Source organism: Anomaloglossus baeobatrachus, chromosome 11 (assembly GCF_048569485.1).
Source record: "Anomaloglossus baeobatrachus isolate aAnoBae1 chromosome 11, aAnoBae1.hap1, whole genome shotgun sequence".
In the NCBI taxonomy this organism is placed as follows: domain Eukaryota; kingdom Metazoa; phylum Chordata; class Amphibia; order Anura; family Aromobatidae; genus Anomaloglossus; species Anomaloglossus baeobatrachus.
This window is the reverse complement of record NC_134363.1, coordinates 131018626-131038920: the sequence shown is the minus strand read 5'-3', so window position 1 is coordinate 131038920 and position 20295 is coordinate 131018626. Positions and strand designations below refer to the sequence as shown.

The window sequence follows — 20295 nt, the reverse complement described above, 5'->3', positions numbered from 1 at the left end:
TAAGTTTAGACCTTCTGGGCTATTAATACACCAGCGCGTGATCAGACAGAAGAGCTCTCCGAGGATGTGTGCAGAGCGTGAACCCATCTACCCCAATAAGGAGCAAGGAGCAAAACAGAGCGATCTGGAGACTACGAGATTAATGCAGAGGTTATTAGCACACAGCAGAGTATCACTGAGCTACAGTCTGCGTCTTTTACTGCATGACATGTACATTAAATTGCCTGCACTATTCTGAAACATATATTGGCTATATATACTGGCCTGATGAAGGTCAAAACACCACTCTTTCAGCCTATCATGGGAAAGTGGAGCGTGTAGATACATTTCATGCATGTGCCAGGAGGTTGCCCTGTGTGACAACGTGCACAAATCCATCTTTTCCTACCTGTTGTAATATTTAGTCTAGATGGGCTGAGCTTGGCCTGTTAGTGAGCACTAATTAGCTATGTACTTGTCAGTCAACGGTCGCTTAGGCTGGTTTCACACTACGTTTATTTAACATCCGTCCATAACGTTTTTTTAGCGGAAAAACGGATCCAGTGCAAATGTGTTTTCATTTCAATGCATTTGCAATGGACTCGCGTTAACATGCGTTCACCTGCGTTTGCGTGCGTTATAGTGAGGATCCAGAGACTTGCAGTTTAACATCTTTCAAAAACGCTACTTGTAGCGTTTTTGAGCTGCGTCCAAAGACTGCAAATTGCTGGATCCTGACTATACTGCACGCAAACGCATGTGAACGCTGGCATGCTGATAGACAGGATCCTGCTTGCTCTACTGAGCATGCCCAGAACCAGTCTCGCATGATCTGTCTCCCTCTCCTCCCTCCCTCACCCTCTCTCTGTCTTTCCCCCTTCCTCTCCTCCCTCTCTCTCCCACCTGAGAGCTGCGGACACTCGTAACCAAGGTAAATATCGGGTAACCACTTCTCTTAGTTACCCGACGTTGGTAACGTGTGCAGACAGCCCGGCTCCTAGCAGCTGCAGACACTCGTAACCAAGATAAATATCGGGTATCCAAGCCCGATGTTTACCTTGGTTACGAGCGTCTGCAGCTGTCAGAAGCCGGCTCCCAGTCTAGTTCCCCTCACTCCCGATCACATGACTCCAGTGCCCGCCCCTAAACATCCAGTGACAGGATCCTGCAAAATAACAGATGCGTTAGCATGCGTTTTTTGCTGTAAAACCAGGATCCGCTTTTGCAGCAAAAAAACGTTCCTGACGCATGTTAAAAAAACGTAGTGTGAAAGCAGCCTTTCCGACCTGTTTACACGAGCAAACAAAAACTGATGAGTACTAGTAATGAGCGGGCACTACCATGCTCAGGTCGTCAGTACTTGTAACTAGTGATGAGTGAGCACTACCATGCTCGGGTGCTCAGTACTCGTAACTAGTGATGAGTGAGCACTACCATGCTCGGGTGCTCTGTACTCGTAACTAGTGATGAGCGGGCACTACCATGCTCGGGTGCTCTGTACTCGTAACTAGTGATGAGTGAGCACTACCATGCTCGGGTGCTCAGTACTTGTAACTAGTGATGAGTGGGCACTACCATGCTCGGGTGCTCTGTACTCGTAACTAGTGATGAGCGGGTACTACCATGCTTGGGTGTTCTGTACTCGTAACTAGTGATGAGTGAGCACTACCATGCTCGGGTGCTCTGTACTTGTAACTAGTGATGAGTGAGCACTACCATGCTCGGGTGCTCAGTACTCGTAACTAGTGATGAGCGGGCACTACCATGCTCATGTGCTTGGTACTCGTAACGAAAAGTTGGATACTTGGATGGGCGTGACTTAAGTATAATGGAAGTCAATGGGGAAATGATTATTTTTCCTGCAAATCTTCTGGAAAAATGCTCAAGTTCCCCTATGACTTCCATTATACTTGGTAAAAGGATACAAACCCGTCCGAGCATCAAAATCCTTGTTTTAAGTACCGAGCACCTGAGAATAGTAGTCCTTGCTCATTACTAATGATTACAGAACAATCTCTAAAGGGTTTTCTCATACCCCAGCTTCAGTTTCTATAGTTTGTGGTTTTTTTCTAGCAAACTGTGCCTTCCTCACCCTTTCTGAGTCCAGTGCTGAGCCTCCACGGCTGCTCCTGGTATCTGTTAGTGTCTCCAGCCCTGACGTCACATCGACAGCACTGCAGCCAATCAGTGACCTCAGCGGCTCTGCCAGAGTTGTCGTCTTGGACTGCTGAGTTCAGTGATTGTCTGCAGCACTGACATCTAGCTTTACAACATTGCAGCCAGACATTGGAAGCAGCGGTGGACTCGGTGCTGGACCTAGGGAGGGTGAGTAAAGCGCAACTTTTTAAATAAACTGCAGCCAGGGGACAGGAGTTTTCTAAAACTGGAAAAGCCCTTTACTGCTATGTTTTTGCCCTCATCCAGCATTATGCTATTGGCAGCATGTTTCCAGTTTATTCTGGGTGATGTACTGCTTATGGTGATGATGCTTATGCCGGGTCTGTCTGATCATCCTATAAGTGCTGTGTTCATTCATGGGCTAATTGCTCCATGTTTATACAGGTTGATAATGGAGAATGAATGGGGTTTCTAGTGTTTTGTACTGGTGCAGTTCGGACAATTATACGGCCACAATATAATCACATCTCACCGGTGACATAGATGTCGTTGCCCAGGGCGGTGATGCTGTAGCCACCACCCAGGTGATCTGGGAACTCGGCCAGGTACCTCCACTGCCCGGTGTGCGGGTTATAACAGTCCACGGTCACCAGCTCGTCACAGTCCTGGTCGCAGCCGCCGACAACCACCAGGATCTCCGCCAGCCCGGTGGACGGCCGGGGTCTCATCCGCTCACAGGGCAGGTCGTGGCGGTCGTACTCGCTGGACTGGAAGGCTCGGGCCTCTCCGATGAGCCGGAGACATGAGGGGCTGTAGTAGACCAGGGGGTCGCTCTCCACATGGGCCAGCAGGTAGAAGCGGCGGATGAAGGGCAGGCGGACGTGCTGGAACAGCTCGGTCCAGCGGTGCTGCCGGTGGGGCAGATCGGCCCGCACCCAGCGCAGCACCATCTGGTAGGCCGTCTCCTCCTTGTCCACGCACAGCCGGTCGTCAGTGATGTACTCCAGCATCCGTTGCCATGGCAGCCGCTCCAGCTCCCGGGCCTGCGCCAGCTGCGCCATGTGCGCCAGGATGAAGCGCTTGGTGCTCTCGGCCAGGCTGCGGCAGGCGTAGGCCTCGGCGAAGTCCTGGATCTCCAGGCAGTTGCTGACGTCCAGCTGCTGCTCCAGGTAGGCGCAGCACGCGTCCTTCACCGACGGGAACTGCAGGAGGTCGGCGGCCTGCAGCAGCGGCTCCACGTTCTCCCGGGTCACCGTCACCCGCCCGGTGTAGCAGAAATCCAGCAGCAGGCCGAGGATGGGGCCGGTGACGTGGTGCAGCTCCACCCGCTCCGCCTGGCTCTCCTTCAGCGTGCCGGCGAACATGGCGCGGAAGTAGGTGCTGGCGGCGGCGAGGACGGTGCGGTGACTCGGGAAGTCATGGCCGCCGGCGCTCAGCGTCACGTCAAAGAACTTCTGCTCCGCCCGGAGCTCGCTGATGCCGCGGAGAAGGTGCAGGGCGTGGGACGAGTCGAAGAAAGGCAGCGAGGACTCGGCCGGGGGCGACGGGGAGGAGAGGAGCGCTCTGTCCATGGTCAGCAGCGCCGGAGCATCTGTGGAGAGGAGAGAGACAGCGTGAGACACAGCCCCACAACGAGCACCCAATCACAGGCCAGCTTACACCTCCAACCCTTCCATCAGAGAATGAAAGCCGGAATCTGATTGGTTGTCAGGGAAAAACACCACAAAACATGACCCCAATATGAATATGGAGCAGTATCCATGGCAACCAATCACTGCTGTTATTTTCCAACCCAATACATATAAAAAACGTGAAAAACGCAACACTCTGCCTGCATTGTGTGTCCATTCTTACTGACTGGTTAAATTCCCACAATGAGTTTTTGATGTGCCCAAAAAACGCAGCGTCTGTACAGATCCAGCAAAGCGGATGGGATTTATAGAAACCTCGTGCCCACTGTGCTTATATACGCTGTGTAAGGGTACTTTCACACTTACGTTGTTTGGCAGCCGTCGCAATCCGCCGCTTTGGGAAACAGCGCAATTAGTTAACGGATGTGCACTCTTTCCCATTGACTTGTATTGACGACGGATGGCCTCGCGTTGTATCCGCCGGGCGGAAAGAACGCAGCATGTACTGCTTTTCTGCGCTTCCCAGAGCGTAAAAAAAAAACGCAATGTGCTGGATTCAGTCGGCGTCTATCATTTTTATAATGGAAGCCCATGGTGGCGGAATCCTTCATTTGACAGATTCCTGTGACGGATCCGTCTTTACACAACTGCACATGCTCAGTTGAGTAAATTGCTGAAAAAAAGCTACAATGGATTCCGTTGTTTTGCAGGATCCGTCGCATCAGTTGTGCCACTATATGAAACGCATCCATTACATCCATCACACAATGCAATGCGACGGAAGCCGCACAACACAAGTGTGAAACTAGCCTAAACTGAGCAAATACTCATGGTGGGAACCTTAGTGCATGTTCACACGTTGCGTTTTTGCTGCATTTCTTACCCCTGCGTGTTTTTGCTGTGAAAAAAAAAACAAAAACGCATTTTACTATCCCAGCAAAGTGACATTTCTGATATCTCGCACTCGCTGCTTATTTTTTCCTTGCAGATCTGATGCAGTTTCTATTATTTCCCATGTCATCTGTATTGGATGGGTGTTTTTTTTGCATCCATTTTTTAAAAACTGAAGGAACTATAAAGTGTCTGAACATTTATTCATCCGTTGGCTTAACAGTGAAGTACAAAGTCTTACTTCAGTGTTTCTTCCATTTTATATGGATCCCCATACAATGGCAAATCTGTCACCAGGTTTTTTGCCACCTAATCTGAGAGCAGCATAACGTAGAGGCAGAGATCCTGATTCCAGCAATGTGTCACTTACTGGGCTCTTTAGTGTAGTTTTGATAAAATCACTGATTAAACAGCAGTAGATTATCATTACAGGACTGTTTGGCGTGCTGCAGGTAGTCCAGCATATTCATGAGCTCTGTATAACTGCTAGATCTGCAGCAGAGAAAACATTGATTTTATCAAAATTCATCAGGTTTTTGCCACCTAATCTGAGAACAGCATAACATAGGGACAGAGATTCCAGTGATGTGAAACTTACTGGGCTTCTTAGTGTAGTTTTGATAATCTACTGCTCATTGATCAGTGATTTTATTATTACAGGACTACTTGGCGTGCTGCCAGGTAGTCCAGTATGTTCATGAACTCTGTATAACTGCTAGATCTGCGGGAGAAAAAACAGTGATTTTATCAAAATGACAGCAAACAGCTCAGTAAGTGACACATCGCTGGAATCAGGGTCTCTGCCCCTACATTATGCTGCTCTCAGATGGGGGAGCAAAAACGTGGTGACAGATTCCCTTTAATGATCGAGTCTGATCCACAAAATCTGATGAAAATAAGATACAGAAGAGGAATGGAGATACTGACCCGTTTTTAAAACGGATACATGTATGGATCAACAAATCTCTGTTCTGTATGAGAAAAAAAAATGGACAGCACTAGGACGCCACTGATGTGAGTGCAGCCTCAGCTTCAGAAACCTCCCCTGTTTTTTTTTTAATACAAGAAACCCTGATGGTAAAAGAGTGACCAAACTGATGAAAATCAGATCCAAAACACTGATGGAAATAGGTCAGTTTTTTAATTTTTGAGCTCAGCTCCACTTGCGTTTTGCACAGACTAGTGCAATCCAATAAAACATTGGATTTGCTCTCACTCTAGTGCAAAACTATGGGGAAGGGTCAATCTGCGATTTATTTCTTATGCCATAGCAGCATGAGAAATGAATCGCAGCATGCGGTGTTTGACAGTGATCTCGGCTCACACAAATCTATGGGAGCATGTGAAACATCGCACTGCACTTACACTTCATCCGACCACAGTGCAATGTACGCAGAGGCAGGCTGGGGAGAAAGTGCTCCCTCCCTCTCCTCCGCAGCTGTGATCCGATCTCAAGATTGCATCATAGTTGCATGACCCTCGACTGAGGCTCGCAGCAGCATATCGTTCCTGATGCTCTCGCATTAGAAGCTATGCGCAAGCGTCCAAGGCCTTTCACATATAAATGGATGTCTGAATGAGGCATTATTAAAAAAAAAAAAAAAGCGCAGAGGATGACCTATTGGTTAAAAGTCTACAGAATATACTGTAAGGGCAATCAGTGCTCGGCTGTCTCCATCTTTACTGTCCTCACATGCGAGAGAATTGGATCACGGTGAGTGACACTCAGCGATCACTGGCAGCAGAGTTTGAGTCGAGTATCATTAGTATATACCATCTGATGGTATATACACTCGTCTGACCCCGACCTAAAAAGCAGAATATAGCAAGAAGCAAATGGTGAAAGCAGCAGCAGTAATTCATCATTAACATGTCACTAATTAGCATCAAAGTAATTCTGGTCTATGAACTAAATGATGATATCTTTACACACTTAATAGTCCCCTGTTCAACACACAAGGGGATATTTTTTAATTTGCATTTTTTGGGAGGGGGCGATAGGGAAAACGCACGCCTCTCAAACTAAAAAAAAAAAAAATATGACGTTTGAGACGCAAAATTCTTTTTAAATCTAGGATTCTTTAAAGTGATGGAAATCGCATCATATCAGAATCTTCACGACATGCTGGGAGTTGTAGTATCATAACCACTACACAGTCTATAAATTAAAAAAATAATTATGGACTGATATAGAAATATCTATATTAAAAAAATCCATTCTGACAAGATACTGACACAGCTAGTGGGTCTGTTTATGTACAGCTATTAACCATTTAATTGCTGATTGTAAGTGCATTGTTAGCAGTAGTAAGACTCGCCGCCGTGGTGTGCCGGTGGTACTAACCTGTGGCTGATCGATATAGGGCGAGCTCTGGTGTCAGCTGTGCTCAGACAGACCTTTGGAGCGGCGCTGATCCTATACTCAGGGCTGTGCGCTGTGCCAACCTTCGCCTGGATTCTGAGCACTGAGTGGCTGCTGCTCTGCTATACCGCCCCACACTGCAGCTGCTCCCATTACATTACCAGGGTGGCTTTGTCATTCAAGTGTCCGCCCAGTGGGCGCAGCAAAGCCAAAAAACGTGTCCCAGGCTGTAAGCAGACCCAACACAGCTTTGCCAGCAAGCCTGCTGTTAACCCATTAGCACAGCACAGAACCAGTCTGCCCTCATGCACCGCAGGGTTTTATTTAAATCATTTTTGCAGAAATTGCTGCAATTCTCTTATTTTTCTGATAGAAAGGATTTTCAGTCTGAAAAATCTTGTGCATGTGAATTTACCCTATAGGTGAGCAATCGGAGAAGGAAAGGGTTAAAAGCCTGTAGCAATGGGCACTCCACCCTGAATATCTGCTCTCTCAGTCTGCGGGGATTAGGAAATATTAACAGCATCATTTCCAGAGCGCACAGCGCTCATAACCATCTGCTCCTATAGACTGCGCCAGGACTGGTCACACTGAATGCTGGGAAAGTATTAGTCGCCATCTCCTACCTATCACCTGCAGGGGGCAGTGTTCTGGCACAAATAGAGTCCATTCCTATTTATAATGAGGGGGTAAGCGGTATATCGCTTTTTATGTGATTCTGCCCCAGAAGGTATTGAACGCCTAAATAAAAGGAAGCGTATAACAAGCGGTGGACAACATGTAATAACCCGGCCGTACAGACACATCAGGATACAAGTGCCCCTCATTATGTCGCCATACAGTGCCCTAGCCTACAGACATTATACACATTCAATACCCAGTGGACCCATGTGAATGGTAACCTTAGGAAACAAATTACGGTGTAAGGATTCGATCTGATCCGAAACGCGTCATCTGCTCTTATTTTAAATAGAGTTTGATCCATGAACTATTAATTATCTATTATATAAAGCTCAGTGTATGTATGTATGTATGTATGTGTGTATGTATGTGTGTATGTATGTCCGCTAAAGGAATCCGCACCGTCGCATTTACAATCACGAAATTTTGCACAGACGCCTCATGTGACCCAGGGAGCGTCGTAGACTGTTTTGACAGAAAAATGTAACCCCGTGCTTTACAGTTAGTCTCTAAAATCCTGCCACCATTAAACTGAATGGAGGTGGGAGCTATAGGTTATTAATAGCAACTATCAGTGGTTGCTATAGGAACAAAATAAACTGTTAGTATAAGAAGCTTATGCGTGAGGTAATAAGATGTCAGTGGAGAGATGGATAGAGAGACAGACAGACAGCCCGGCAAAGAGACAGCCGGGCAAAGAGACAGCCGGGCAAAGAGACAGCCGGGCAAAGAGACAGCCGGGCAAAGAGACAGACCTGGAAAGAGACAGACCTGGAAAGAGACAGACCTGGAAAGAGACAGACCTGGAAAGAGACAGACCTGGAAAGAGACAGATGGGAAAAGAGACAGACCTGGAAAGAGACAGATGGGAAAAGAGACAGCCCTGGAAAGAGACAGACCTGGAAAGAGACAGACCAAGAGACAGATGGGGAAAGAGACAGACCTGGAAAGAGACAGACCTGGAAAGAGACAGACCTGGAAAGAGACAGACCTGGAAAGAGACAGATGGGAAAAGAGACAGACCTGGAAAGAGACAGATGGGAAAAGAGACAGCCCTGGAAAGAGACAGACCTGGAAAGAGACAGACCAAGAGACAGACCTGGAAAGAGACAGACCTGGAAAGAGACAGACCTGGAAAGAGACAGACCTGGAAAGAGACAGACCTTGAAAGAGACAGACCTTGAAAGAGACAGATGGGGAAAGAGACAAACCTGGAAAGAGACAGACCAAGAGACAGATGGGGAAAGAGACAGCCGGGGAAAGAGACAGCCAGAAACACACAGAGACAGACACAGAGATAGAGAGACAGACAGACACAGAGATGGAGACAGATAGACTGATACAAATACAGACAGAGATAGAAATAGTCAGACAGAGACTGACACAGACAGGCAAGGAAAGAGACAGACAGAGAGACGACAGACAGCGACACACAGACAGAAACTGGGAGAGAGACAGAAGGCAGTTACTATCACGGGCAACGCTGGGTACTACAGCTAGTGTGAGATAAAGCTTACATTTTATAGTTTGGGACTGCTGGATCTCTCTTGAATCTTTAAGGCCCCGTCACACACAGGGATAAATCTTTGGCAGATCTGTGGTTGCAGTGAAATCATGGACATATTGTTCCATTTGTACACAGCCACAAACCTAGCACTGATTGTCCACAATTTCACTGCAACCACAGATCTGCCACAGATTTATCCCTGTGTGACAGGGCCTTTACACTTGGACACACAGATATGGCGGCGGCAGGACTAGTCCCATTAATGACCTAAATCCCCGACCAGGGCTTGTACTGCCTGTACATTGAATACATGGTGCGCTGCCTGGTAAACTCCGTGCCAGTGTGGTCATAGTCACCCAAAAACTGAACACTGTTCAGTATGAATATATTGTGGTTTTTGAAAACCGTAAAGATGGCTGCGGGAGAGGGTGGGCTATCACATAAAACAGGGCGCTTCCTACTTCCCCATGTCCTAATAGGAGGTTTAGTGAGATATTCCAGGTAATACTGTATAAACCTTTTATTTATCCACACTTTAGTGCTTGTAAGTTATTACAACCACTTACAAATTTTTGTTAAAGTAAATTTATCAACAGAATTTTGCCATTTATTTTGAGATGTAGGGGCAGAGTTCTTGATTCCAGCGATGTCTCACTTACTGGGCTGCTTGCTGTAATTCTGAGCCAATCACTGTTTTCTCTGCTGCAGAGCTCAGACTGCTGAGCTGTTTAGAACACCACTAATTGGCAGTTTTCTGTGTACACTGTATATTGACAGAAAGCTGCTAATCAGTGGTGGGTGCCTGATTACAAAGAACAGCAGGACAAGAAGGCACGAGGCACCTAGTCCCTGTAGTGATCATCTCCAGATGAGAAAACACTGATTTTATTCAAACAGCAACACTCATACAAGTAAGTGACACATGGCTGGAATCGGTGTCTCAGCCCCTACATCAGGCTACTCTCGGATTACACAGCAAAAACCTGGTGACAGATTCCCTTTAATAATAGACCCGTATAAAAGGGTCTTAGTTCTATCTGTTTTGGGGAAAGCTGGGTGATAATTATGGCTGCCAATTCACTGACCATGGATCCATCTATGGATGCTAAGGACGTCTCTATATACTAGACTAGACAGGGATCTGAGAAAGGTGGGTGATAACTTCTGCGGAGGATTCAATGATGTTGCATTAAACGGAATCTATCACCAAGTGTTTGCTACCCAATCTGAGCGCAGCATAAAGTAGGGACAGAGATCCTGATTCCAGAGATGTGTCACTTACTGAGCTGATTGCCATCATTTTGATAAAATCTCTGCTGCAGATCTAGCAGTTATACAGAGCTCATGAATATGCTGGACTACCTGGCAGCATGCCAAGTAGTCCTGTAATGATAATCTACTACTGATTAAACTGATTTTATCAAAACTAGACTAAGCAGCTCAGTAAGTGACACATCGCTGGAATCAGGGTCTCAGTATCTACATTATGCTGCACTCAGATTTGGTGGCAAAACCTAGTGACAGATTCCCTTTAACTGTCTTGCAGCTTTTCCAAAAACCATATAACCAGAAAACGTGATGTTATTTTAGGGTTTCTTTATTAAATACATATTCCATAGAGCCCTCTGTATCTGTGGCTCATTTACCCCAGGGGTGCCATGCAGTGCCCTAATGGGGTGCACCACAAAGCAGCAGCACAGCGTTGGGGGCATGGATGAAATTTGACTAAGGGGTGCTTGCCTACAAGACGGGTGACATGAATCATCAAACTGATGAAAACTACAGATTGGTAAGCAGCGTCACCATACTATATAAAGGAGCAGCGACCGGACGCGTTGGGATCGCAGCCTGGAATCCCTCTTATGAAACAGATTAGATTTCCAGTTGAAGGCGTTCTTCACCTGTGACCTGTCATATGACAGCCCTGGTTTGTCACACTGGGTGACAGCGGCGGGCGGCTATGTGGCCTGTAGTCAGAGGACATGCAGGTCCATTGAGTAACTGGTGGTTCTGGAATGTCCAGCAATGATGAGAATTACCATTGACAATGCTGCCCCCTAGTCTATGTAAAAGGTATTGCATACAGAATATCCAATAATATTTATTCACTTATATAGCGCCATTAATTCCGCAGCGCTTTCCATACATCAGCACAATAAATCTGGGTTTATGGTCGGTCGTGCTACTTGTGTCTAGCACTGCGCACAGTAAAGTTATATATATCAGGACCACAGGGACACTTGAGTCTTTTTCTTAGTGTTGTCAGAGGTCAGGATATTTTGGGGGTTCCTGGCAGCTGAGATGTCTGAACAAGGAGACCCATTCAGATAGTGGCAAGCGCTAATTTCAACTGCACAAATATTGTGGTCTATTCACCAGCACAGGAACACACAAAACATTTACAGGGATACTAAGTAAATTACAGCCGGAAGAACGAGTAGTTACTCAGCGTGAAGGTGGGGGAAAGAGGGGGCGACAATCAGATTGTAAAGCCTTTTGTCCCCTCCAAGTGCACCACGTTTGGCGGCATAGTGAGGGACATTTCTTTTCAAAATGCAGGGGACACCAAGAAGTTTTTTTTGGAAACAGCGGACGCTGGAATAGGGGTATCTAAGGTTGGCACTAATGATGAGAGAGTTTCGAAATACTCGGATTCACGATACTCGTAGCGAGTACTGTCTAATTCTTGCGTATGCATTCCGAATAGTGTGTAATGCAAGTCAACGAGGAAAACTCGCAAGGTAACGAGTAACCCGAATTCCATACTATTTGCTACTCGCACGAATAGCGCAGCATTCGGGTTATTCGTTACATTGCAAGTATTCCCCATTGACTTGCCTTGCTTATGCGAGTATAAAGGGTGCTTTACACGCTGTGACATCGCTAACGATATATCTTGGGGTAACTTCATTAGTGACGCACATCCGGCGCAGTTAGCGACATCGCAGCGTGTGACACCAAGGGGCGACGATCAATGATCGCAAAAACGTCAAAAATCGTTGACACGTCGCTCCTTTTCATAATATCGTTGGTGGTGCATGCCGCTGGTTGTTCCTTGTTCCTGCAGCACCACACATCGCTGTGTGTGACACTGCAGGAACGACGAACATCTCCTTACCTGCGTCCACCGGCAATGAGGAAGGAAGGAGGTGGGCGGCATGTTCCAACCGCTCATCTACGCCCCTCCTCTTCTATTGGGTGGACACTTAGTGACGCCGCAGTGACGCCGATCGCACCCCCCTTGAATGAGGGATTGTTCGGCGGTCACAGCGATGTCGCTAACCAGGTATGTGTGTGTACCGCTGCTGTAGCGATATTGTTCGCTGCGGCGGCGATCACCAAATGTCGCACGAACGACGGGGGCGGGTGCTATCGCTCGCAACATCGCTAGCGATGTCGCAGCGTGTAAAGCACCCTTTAGACAGTACTCGTTACGAGTATCGTGAATCCGAGTATTTCGAAACTCGCTCATCATTAGTTAGCACATAAAAACGGTGGCTAGCCCGTAGGAACATTTAGAGCTAAAAAGGCAAAACAAAAGAAAAATATATATCCATTTAAAAAATAACTGATATTTACTTTAAAAATGGTAATTAAAGGAATATCTACAGTTAGGTCCAGAAATCTTTGGACAGTGACACAATTTTCGCGAGTTGGGCTCTGCATGCCACCACATTGGATTTGAAATGAAACCTCTACAACAGTCTTCAAGTGCAGATTGTAACATTTTAATTTGAAGGTTTGAACAAAAATATCTGATAGAAATTGTAGGAATTGTACACATTTCTTTACAAACACTCCACATTTTAGGAGGTCAAAAGTAATTGGACAAATAAACCAAACCCAAACAAAATATTTTTATTTTCAATATTTTGTTGCGAATCCTTTGGAGGCAATCACTGCCTTAAGTCTGGAACCCATGGACATCACCAAACGCTGGGTTTCCTCCTTCTTAATGCTTTGCCAGGCCTTTACAGCCGCAGTCTTCAGGTCTTGCTTGTTTGTGGGTCTTTCCGTCTTAAGTCTGGATTTGAGCAAGTGAAATGCATGCTCAATTGGGTTAAGATCTGGTGATTGACTTGGCCATTGCAGAATGTTCCACTTTTTAGCACTCATGAACTCCTGGGTAGCTTTGGCTGTATGCTTGGGGTCATTGTCCATCTGTACTATGAAGCGCCGTCCGATCAACTTTGCGGCATTTGGCTGAATCTGGGCTGAAAGTATATCCCGGTACACTTCAGAATTCATCCGGCTACTCTTGTCTGCTGTTATGTCATCAATAAACACAAGTGACCCAGTGCCATTGAAAGCCATGCATGCCCATGCCATCACGTTGCCTCCACCATGTTTTACAGAGGATGTGGTGTGCCTTGGATCATGTGCTGTTCCCTTTCTTCTCCAAACTTTTTTCTTCCCATCATTCTGGTGCAGGTTGATCTTTGTCTCATCTGTCCATAGAATACTTTTCCAGAACTGAGCTGGCTTCATGAGGTGTTTTTCAGCAAATTTAACTCTGGCCTGTCTATTTTTGGAATTGATGAATGGTTTGCATCTAGATGTGAACCCTTTGTATTTACTTTCATGGAGTCTTCTCTTTACTGTTGACTTAGAGACAGATACACCTACTTCACTGAGAGTGTTCTGGACTTCAGTTGATGTTGTGAACGGGTTCTTCTTCACCAAAGAAAGTATGCGGCGATCATCCACCACTGTTGTCATCCGTGGACGCCCAGGCCTTTTTGAGTTCCCAAGCTCACCAGTCAATTCCTTTTTTCTCAGAATGTACCCGACTGTTGATTTTGCTACTCCAAGCATGTCTGCTATCTCTCTGATGGATTTTTTCTTTTTTTTCAGCCTCAGGATGTTCTGCTTCACCTCAATTGAGAGTTCTTTAGACCGCATGTTGTCTGGTCACAGCAACAGCTTCCAAATGCAAAACCACACACCTGTAATCAACCCCAGACCTTTTAACTACTTCATTGATTACAGGTTAACGAGGGAGACGCCTTCAGAGTTAATTGCAGCCCTTAGAGTCCCTTGTCCAATTACTTTTGGTCCCTTGAAAAAGAGGAGGCTATGCATTACAGAGCTATGATTCCTAAACCCTTTCTCCGATTTGGATGTGAAAACTCTCATATTGCAGCTGGGAGTGTGCACTTTCAGCCCATATTATATATATAATTGTATTTCTGAACATGTTTTTGTAAACAGCTAAAATAACAAAACTTGTGTCACTGTCCAAATATTTCTGGACCTAACTGTATGTTGGACAATGCTCAACTCACAAAAGTTAATCACAAAGTGTCTACTAGCAATCAGCTGTAATTTGAGAAGAATTATGGAGGTAAGGCAGGTGACGGGTCACACAAGAGCAACTGTCAGCCAAGTCGTGAGGCCAAAAACATTTGTGCATTATGTTATTTTACTGTATAAAAATGCTAAAAATCGCAAATAGGTTGCAGTCGTATGCAACTTGAGAAAATAAAAAATATTTTCAATTGTCATGGGCTGCAATGACACACCATAGGAAATAAATAGATGCAATGTCGCAATGTGATCTGTCAGTAGCCTGAGAAAAAACATGTTTTTCACTCAGAAACTACTTTTTAGGGTAGTTTATTTGAGATGGTCCTTCTCCAGCATCTGGCACAACAGGTAATTAGGTAGCAAAAAACTTTCAGCAGGTCCCAACTGCCATGGTGGGGGAAGGGAACAACGGGAGTCGGTGTATGTGCACACTGGCAGTAGCTCTGTTTAAATGCCGCTGTCAGAGATTGATTGTGGCATCTAAGGGGCACTTTGCACACTACGACATCGCAGCTGCGATGTTGGTGGGGTCAAATCGAAAGTGATGCACATCCGGCTTCGCAGTCGATATCGTAGTGTGTAAAGCGTTTTTGATACGATTAACGAGCGCAAAAGTGTCGTAATCGTATCATCGGTGTAGTGTCCGACATTTTCATAATTGCACGGCAGCGACGGTACGATGTTGTTCCTCGTTCCCCTGCAGCAGCACACATCACTGTGTGAGAAGCCGCAGGAGCGAGGAACATCTCCTTACCTGCGTCACCGCGGCTCACGCCAGCTATGCGGAAGGAAGGAGGTGGGCGGGATGTTTACGTCCCGCTCATCTCCATCCCTCCACTTCTATTGGCCACCTGCCGTGTGACGTTGCTGTGACGCCGCATGACCCACCCCCTTAGGAAGGAGGCGGGTCCCTGGCCAGAGCGACGTCGCAGGGCAGGTGAGTGCATGTGAAGCTGTCGTAGTGATAATGTTCGCTACGGCAGCGATCACAAGATATCACTGCTGCGACGGGGGCGAGGACTATCGCGCTCGGCATCGCAAGCATCGGCTTGCGATGTCGTAGTGTGCAAAGTACCCCTAAGGCTATGTGCGCACTAGAAAGTGCCTTTTTCTTAAGGAAAATCCGGACCCTCCTAAAGAATCCCGCACCCGCGGTAAAAAAAACAAACCAAAAACGGAGCGAAATCCGCACATTTACCGTGGATTTTCCACAGGTTGGTCCCTGCAAATTTTTACCATTATCTATGGCAAAAACCGCAGGTACCTGCAGAAAAGAAGTGACATGCTCATTAATTCCGCAGCGGAAAATCCGCGGGTAAATCCGCGGTTATAAAAAAACGCAGTGTGCACACAGCATTTTTTAAAACCCATAGGATTTGCTGGGGAATGATTGCAGCAATGTTAGACACATTTTCTGCAGCAAATCCGTGGCAAAATCCGTGGTAAATCCGCAACGTGCACACAGGGCCTATATTTTTGACAGCAGCAAGATGATGGCTATGCAATAGCCAGCATCTACTGTGTATATAAGGCTATGTGTCCACGTTGCTTTTTACCTGCTTTTTACCTGCTTTTTTGCTGCTTTTTCAACTGCAGCGTTTAATGGCAAAATAGATGTGTTCTGCTTTTCAAGCAAAGTCTATGGGAATTTGGGTTTCTTGTGCCCACTATGCAGTTCAAACTGCAGCCTTTTTCTGGCAGAAACTTGGTCAAAAACTCTGCTTTGCAGTTCAAAACGCAAATGGCAAAAACAATTGCATGTCAATTGTTTTTGCCATTTGGGTTTTGCACTGCAAAGCTGAGTTTTTGTCCAAATTTCTGCCAGAAAAAGGCAGCATTTTGAACTGCATAGTGGGCACAAGAAACCCAAATTCCCATAGACTTTGCTTGAAAAGCAGAACACATCTATTTTGCCATTAAACGCTGCAGTTGAAAAAGCAGCAAAAAAGCAGGTAAAAAGCAGGTAAAAAGCAACGTGGACACATAGCCTAAGGAGTGCTGCTCCTGAGCCCCCTCCACCCACTGTCACCCCAGCTTTCACGTACATGAACATTATTTTGTACTGAGGTGCTCTGCTTTACACTTCCCCTTTAAAAAAATCTAATAGGTTTATGTAATATAGGACAGGATATTCTCCTCTATGGCCAAGAGATGATGATCTTAAACAAAAAAAAATCTCCCCTATATTATCTCAGAGGTCCCGAATAAGGTATATGATTAAAACTGGACAATCCCTTTAAGCCTTGCCAGGGTCTGATAGCACTAAATCTTTGCATAGATGGTAAATAGGATACATAATTCTATACCAGGCCTCCCAATACTTCATGTAAAAACTATATACGATATTCCTTACAGCCCTATCTACATGCTTTTCCCTACTGCTGGGGGTGCAGAACACAGTAGAAGTATAAATAAATATATATATATATATATATATATATATATATATATATATATATATATAATACATATATATATATATATATATATATGTTAGTTTAGACATCTGCTTACAGTAAAAAAAAAAAAAAAGACTCCCAAGACTCATTCACCTTTTCTTTAAAGTTAAATGTTTCCTCTTGTGCTGCACCAATTCTGAGGATTCCTCTACCTCACATCATAAGACTCTCACACCCATCCTCTAATCTGTTGGTGTATAAATAAATGTATTTGAGCACAGTTGTATATCCTACCATGCTGTTTCTTACCAACCGATCATTGTAGCACTAGCAACAAATTGCACTATATCCGCCTATAATAGCATGGTAATAGAATCGGCTCCTTTGCCTTATTCCTCCCAGTGTAATAGCACAATTTGTACTGCACACATCCCTTCAGCTTCCTGCTGTGAAGATTCAGGGCAAATTATCTGGACTATTATCTCCACGCTCAAATTTCTGATCCACCTTTCATAAAAGTCACGTGTAATAAAGAGTCATTAAAAAGCGTTTTCACTCTGTGAAATCGGAGAGCGGGCGCTTCCTGTCACAAAAGCTCAGGAGTTATTACGGGAACCAAAGCAGTTTTTATTACGGCCTCATAAAAAAGGTGGCAGGTACATTATACGATATCCTAACAAATGGAGATTATACAGAAAGGGGATGTAAATGTGTCAGATATTAATACTGAGCAAAAAGAACCAGTCTGATTTACACTCAGAAATATCCTTTACAAGAAAATGCATTATCTGGGAGAATAGATTACAGTTATTTAGGTACAAATATAAACTCCTCTAACCCCGAAAAACAATCCCTTCAAGTCACATTTATCAATAGTGATGGAGTGGAGTCACACAAGCTAAAGGCTTCTGCACCCAAAAATTAAAGAATAACTATTGACATAACATTATATATATATTTAAAGGGAAGCAACCATCAGGATTTTCATGTATAAAGTAAAATCAGTGCTATACTGCCTCTAGGATGCTGAATGTAACCATACGTTTTGTTCTGAGATTGGATGTTTTATGTCACAAATATGTGCAAGTAAAGTTCCAGCAATGTTCTGCTATTTGATTGACAGGTGCAACAGGAAGGGAATATGTGGGTTGGGTCTTGCTGTCTATTCCTACCCCTGGCTGCCTGCCTGCGCTGAAATTAATGTCTATGACAATGGCAGAGGGAGGAAGGCCAGACAGGCAGTCAAGGGTGGGAATAGATAGCACGACCTCGACCCACATATCCTCTTCCTGTTGTACCTGTCAATCAAATAGCAGTGCATTGCTGGAACTTTACTTGCACATATTTCTGAAATAAAACATCCAATCTCAGAACAAAAGCTATGCTTATATTCAGCATCCTAGCACCAGTATAGCACTGGCATTACTTCATATATGAAAATCCTGCTGGTTGGTTCCTTTAAGGAATTATTTCTGAAAAATGAAGTTGTCCCGTATGCACTGGATAAGGTTTAACTTAGTAATTGCCAGTGGTCTGACTGTAGGGACCTCCAGTAAGTAATCCTAATAAAGGGGCTCTGCAAAGCCCAGTTTTGAATGGAGCCGAGGAGGGCATGCTTGACATTCATAGTTTATGGAACTGCCAAAGAAAACCTAGTGAAGTACTGCTATTTCCAGCAGACCCATAGACAATAAATGGAGCGGAGGTCGAGCATGTGCTCCACTGCTTCATTCAGGTCTTGGCTTTTGGGTTTGAGAGCCGTATTAACAGAATAGTTGAGGAGGGGGGGGGTATGGCGATCAGACCCTCAGCAATCAATAAGTTATCCCTTAGCCTTAGTATAGGGAATAACTTTATATTTTGGGAACAACCCATTAACACCACACACTTATGCCAAGTATAACTACTTCTCTTCTTACAGCTTCCTTTTTAGTAAAAGCTGCAGGTTGTGGCTCGTGGCCATTTTTATATTTCATGACGCTATGTGCACAGAGGGCAAAGGCATTCTCAGGAAGTTCCATCTACTCAAATGGTAGCCATAGGGGTACTTTGCACGCTGCGACATCGCAGGCCGATGCTGCGATGCCGAGCGCGATAGTCCCTGCCCCCGTCGCAGCTGCGATATCCTTGTGATAACTGCCGTAGCGAACATTATCGCTACGGCAGCTTCACATGGACTCACCTGTCCTGCGACCGTCGCTCTGGCCGGCGACCCGCCTCCTTATTAAGGGGGCGGGTCGTACGGTGTCACTGCGACGTCACACGGCAGGCGGCCAATAGGAGCGGAGGGGCGGAGATGAGCGGGATGTAAACATCCCGCCCACCTCCTTCCTTCCGCATATCCTACGGAAGCCGCAGTGACGCCGGTAGGAGATGTTCCTCGCTCCTGCGGCTTCATACACAGCGATGTGTGCTGCCGCAGGAGCGAGGAACAACATCGGACCGTCGCGTCAGCGTAATTATGGATTACGCCGACGCTGCACCAATGATACGATTACGACGCTTTTGCGCTCGTTAATCGTATCATCGATTCTTTACACACTACGATGTCGCATGCGATGCCGGAAGTACGTCATTTTCAATTTGACCCCACCGACATCGCACCTGCAATGTCGTAGTGTGCAAAGCCCGCCATAGTCTCAATTGGCCAACGGCAATTATTTCTGACCGTGTTCTCGAAAAGGCTTGAGAACAGACACCTTTGAAGGCAGAAAGAACAAAATAATTAGGTATAGTCCCTTCTCCACAACATCTAGGACAAATTGAGATGCACCCATCAAATTAGACGGCTGCCAATATTTATATAAGAGGTATTCCAGTAGGAATATGTTATCACCTATCGTAATGTCAAACTCAGGTCCTTATGAAACCAAATTTGCACTTCCATGCTCCGGTCCTCGTTATTTATTAAGAGCAGTTGGATGCTCGGTTAGCCATCACTCGAGAACCTGAATATAATGGAAGTCAATGGGGAACTCAAGCATTTTTGTGGAAGATTTCCCGGAAAAATGCTTGAGTTGCCCATTGACTTCCATTATAGTCAGGAGCTCGAATCATGCCTAACCGAGCATCTACCTGCTCTTAATAAGTAATGAAGGCCCGAACATGATAGTGCCTGCTCATCACTAATAAGAAACTAATTTTGTTGGTCTCCTTGCACCCATTTTCTCATCACCTTTCAGCCAAGTCCCGAATTGCTATGATTTAAGAATGAGGTGGTATTCCAAACGTGTTATTGATACTCCTTGCTTGCTTTCTACTCAATGGTAATTAAAAACCTGCAATTTTTTTTTTTTACCCCAAAATGCTGGGCCTATTTTTATACTGGACCAATTTCAAACACCTGGTTTGCAAATGATGCACTTCCCATATGTAGAGGGAAGTCCAGCAAAGGCTGCAACCCCAAATAATGAAGAAGAT

The 20295-nt window shown here is 45.5% G+C and overlaps 1 protein-coding gene across 3 annotated transcripts in view; it reads right to left on the bottom strand.

Annotated features, from left to right (window-relative positions):
* Nucleotides 1-20295, bottom strand: part of KLHL21 (kelch like family member 21) — a 57120-nt gene that overhangs the window by 23922 nt on the left and 12903 nt on the right. The window contains exons 1-2 of one of the 3 annotated variants that reach the window (XM_075328666.1): nucleotides 6964-7108; nucleotides 2630-3688 (exon numbers count right to left, since the gene is read on the bottom strand). In XM_075328666.1, coding sequence (XP_075184781.1) covers nucleotides 2630-3668 — 1039 coding nt within the window. In that variant the 5' untranslated portion in view covers nucleotides 3669-3688; nucleotides 6964-7108. Of the gene's footprint in view, nucleotides 1-2629; nucleotides 3714-6963; nucleotides 7109-20295 lie in introns of those variants that run through there. The other 2 variants (XM_075328667.1, XM_075328668.1) reach the window with 2 other exon arrangements.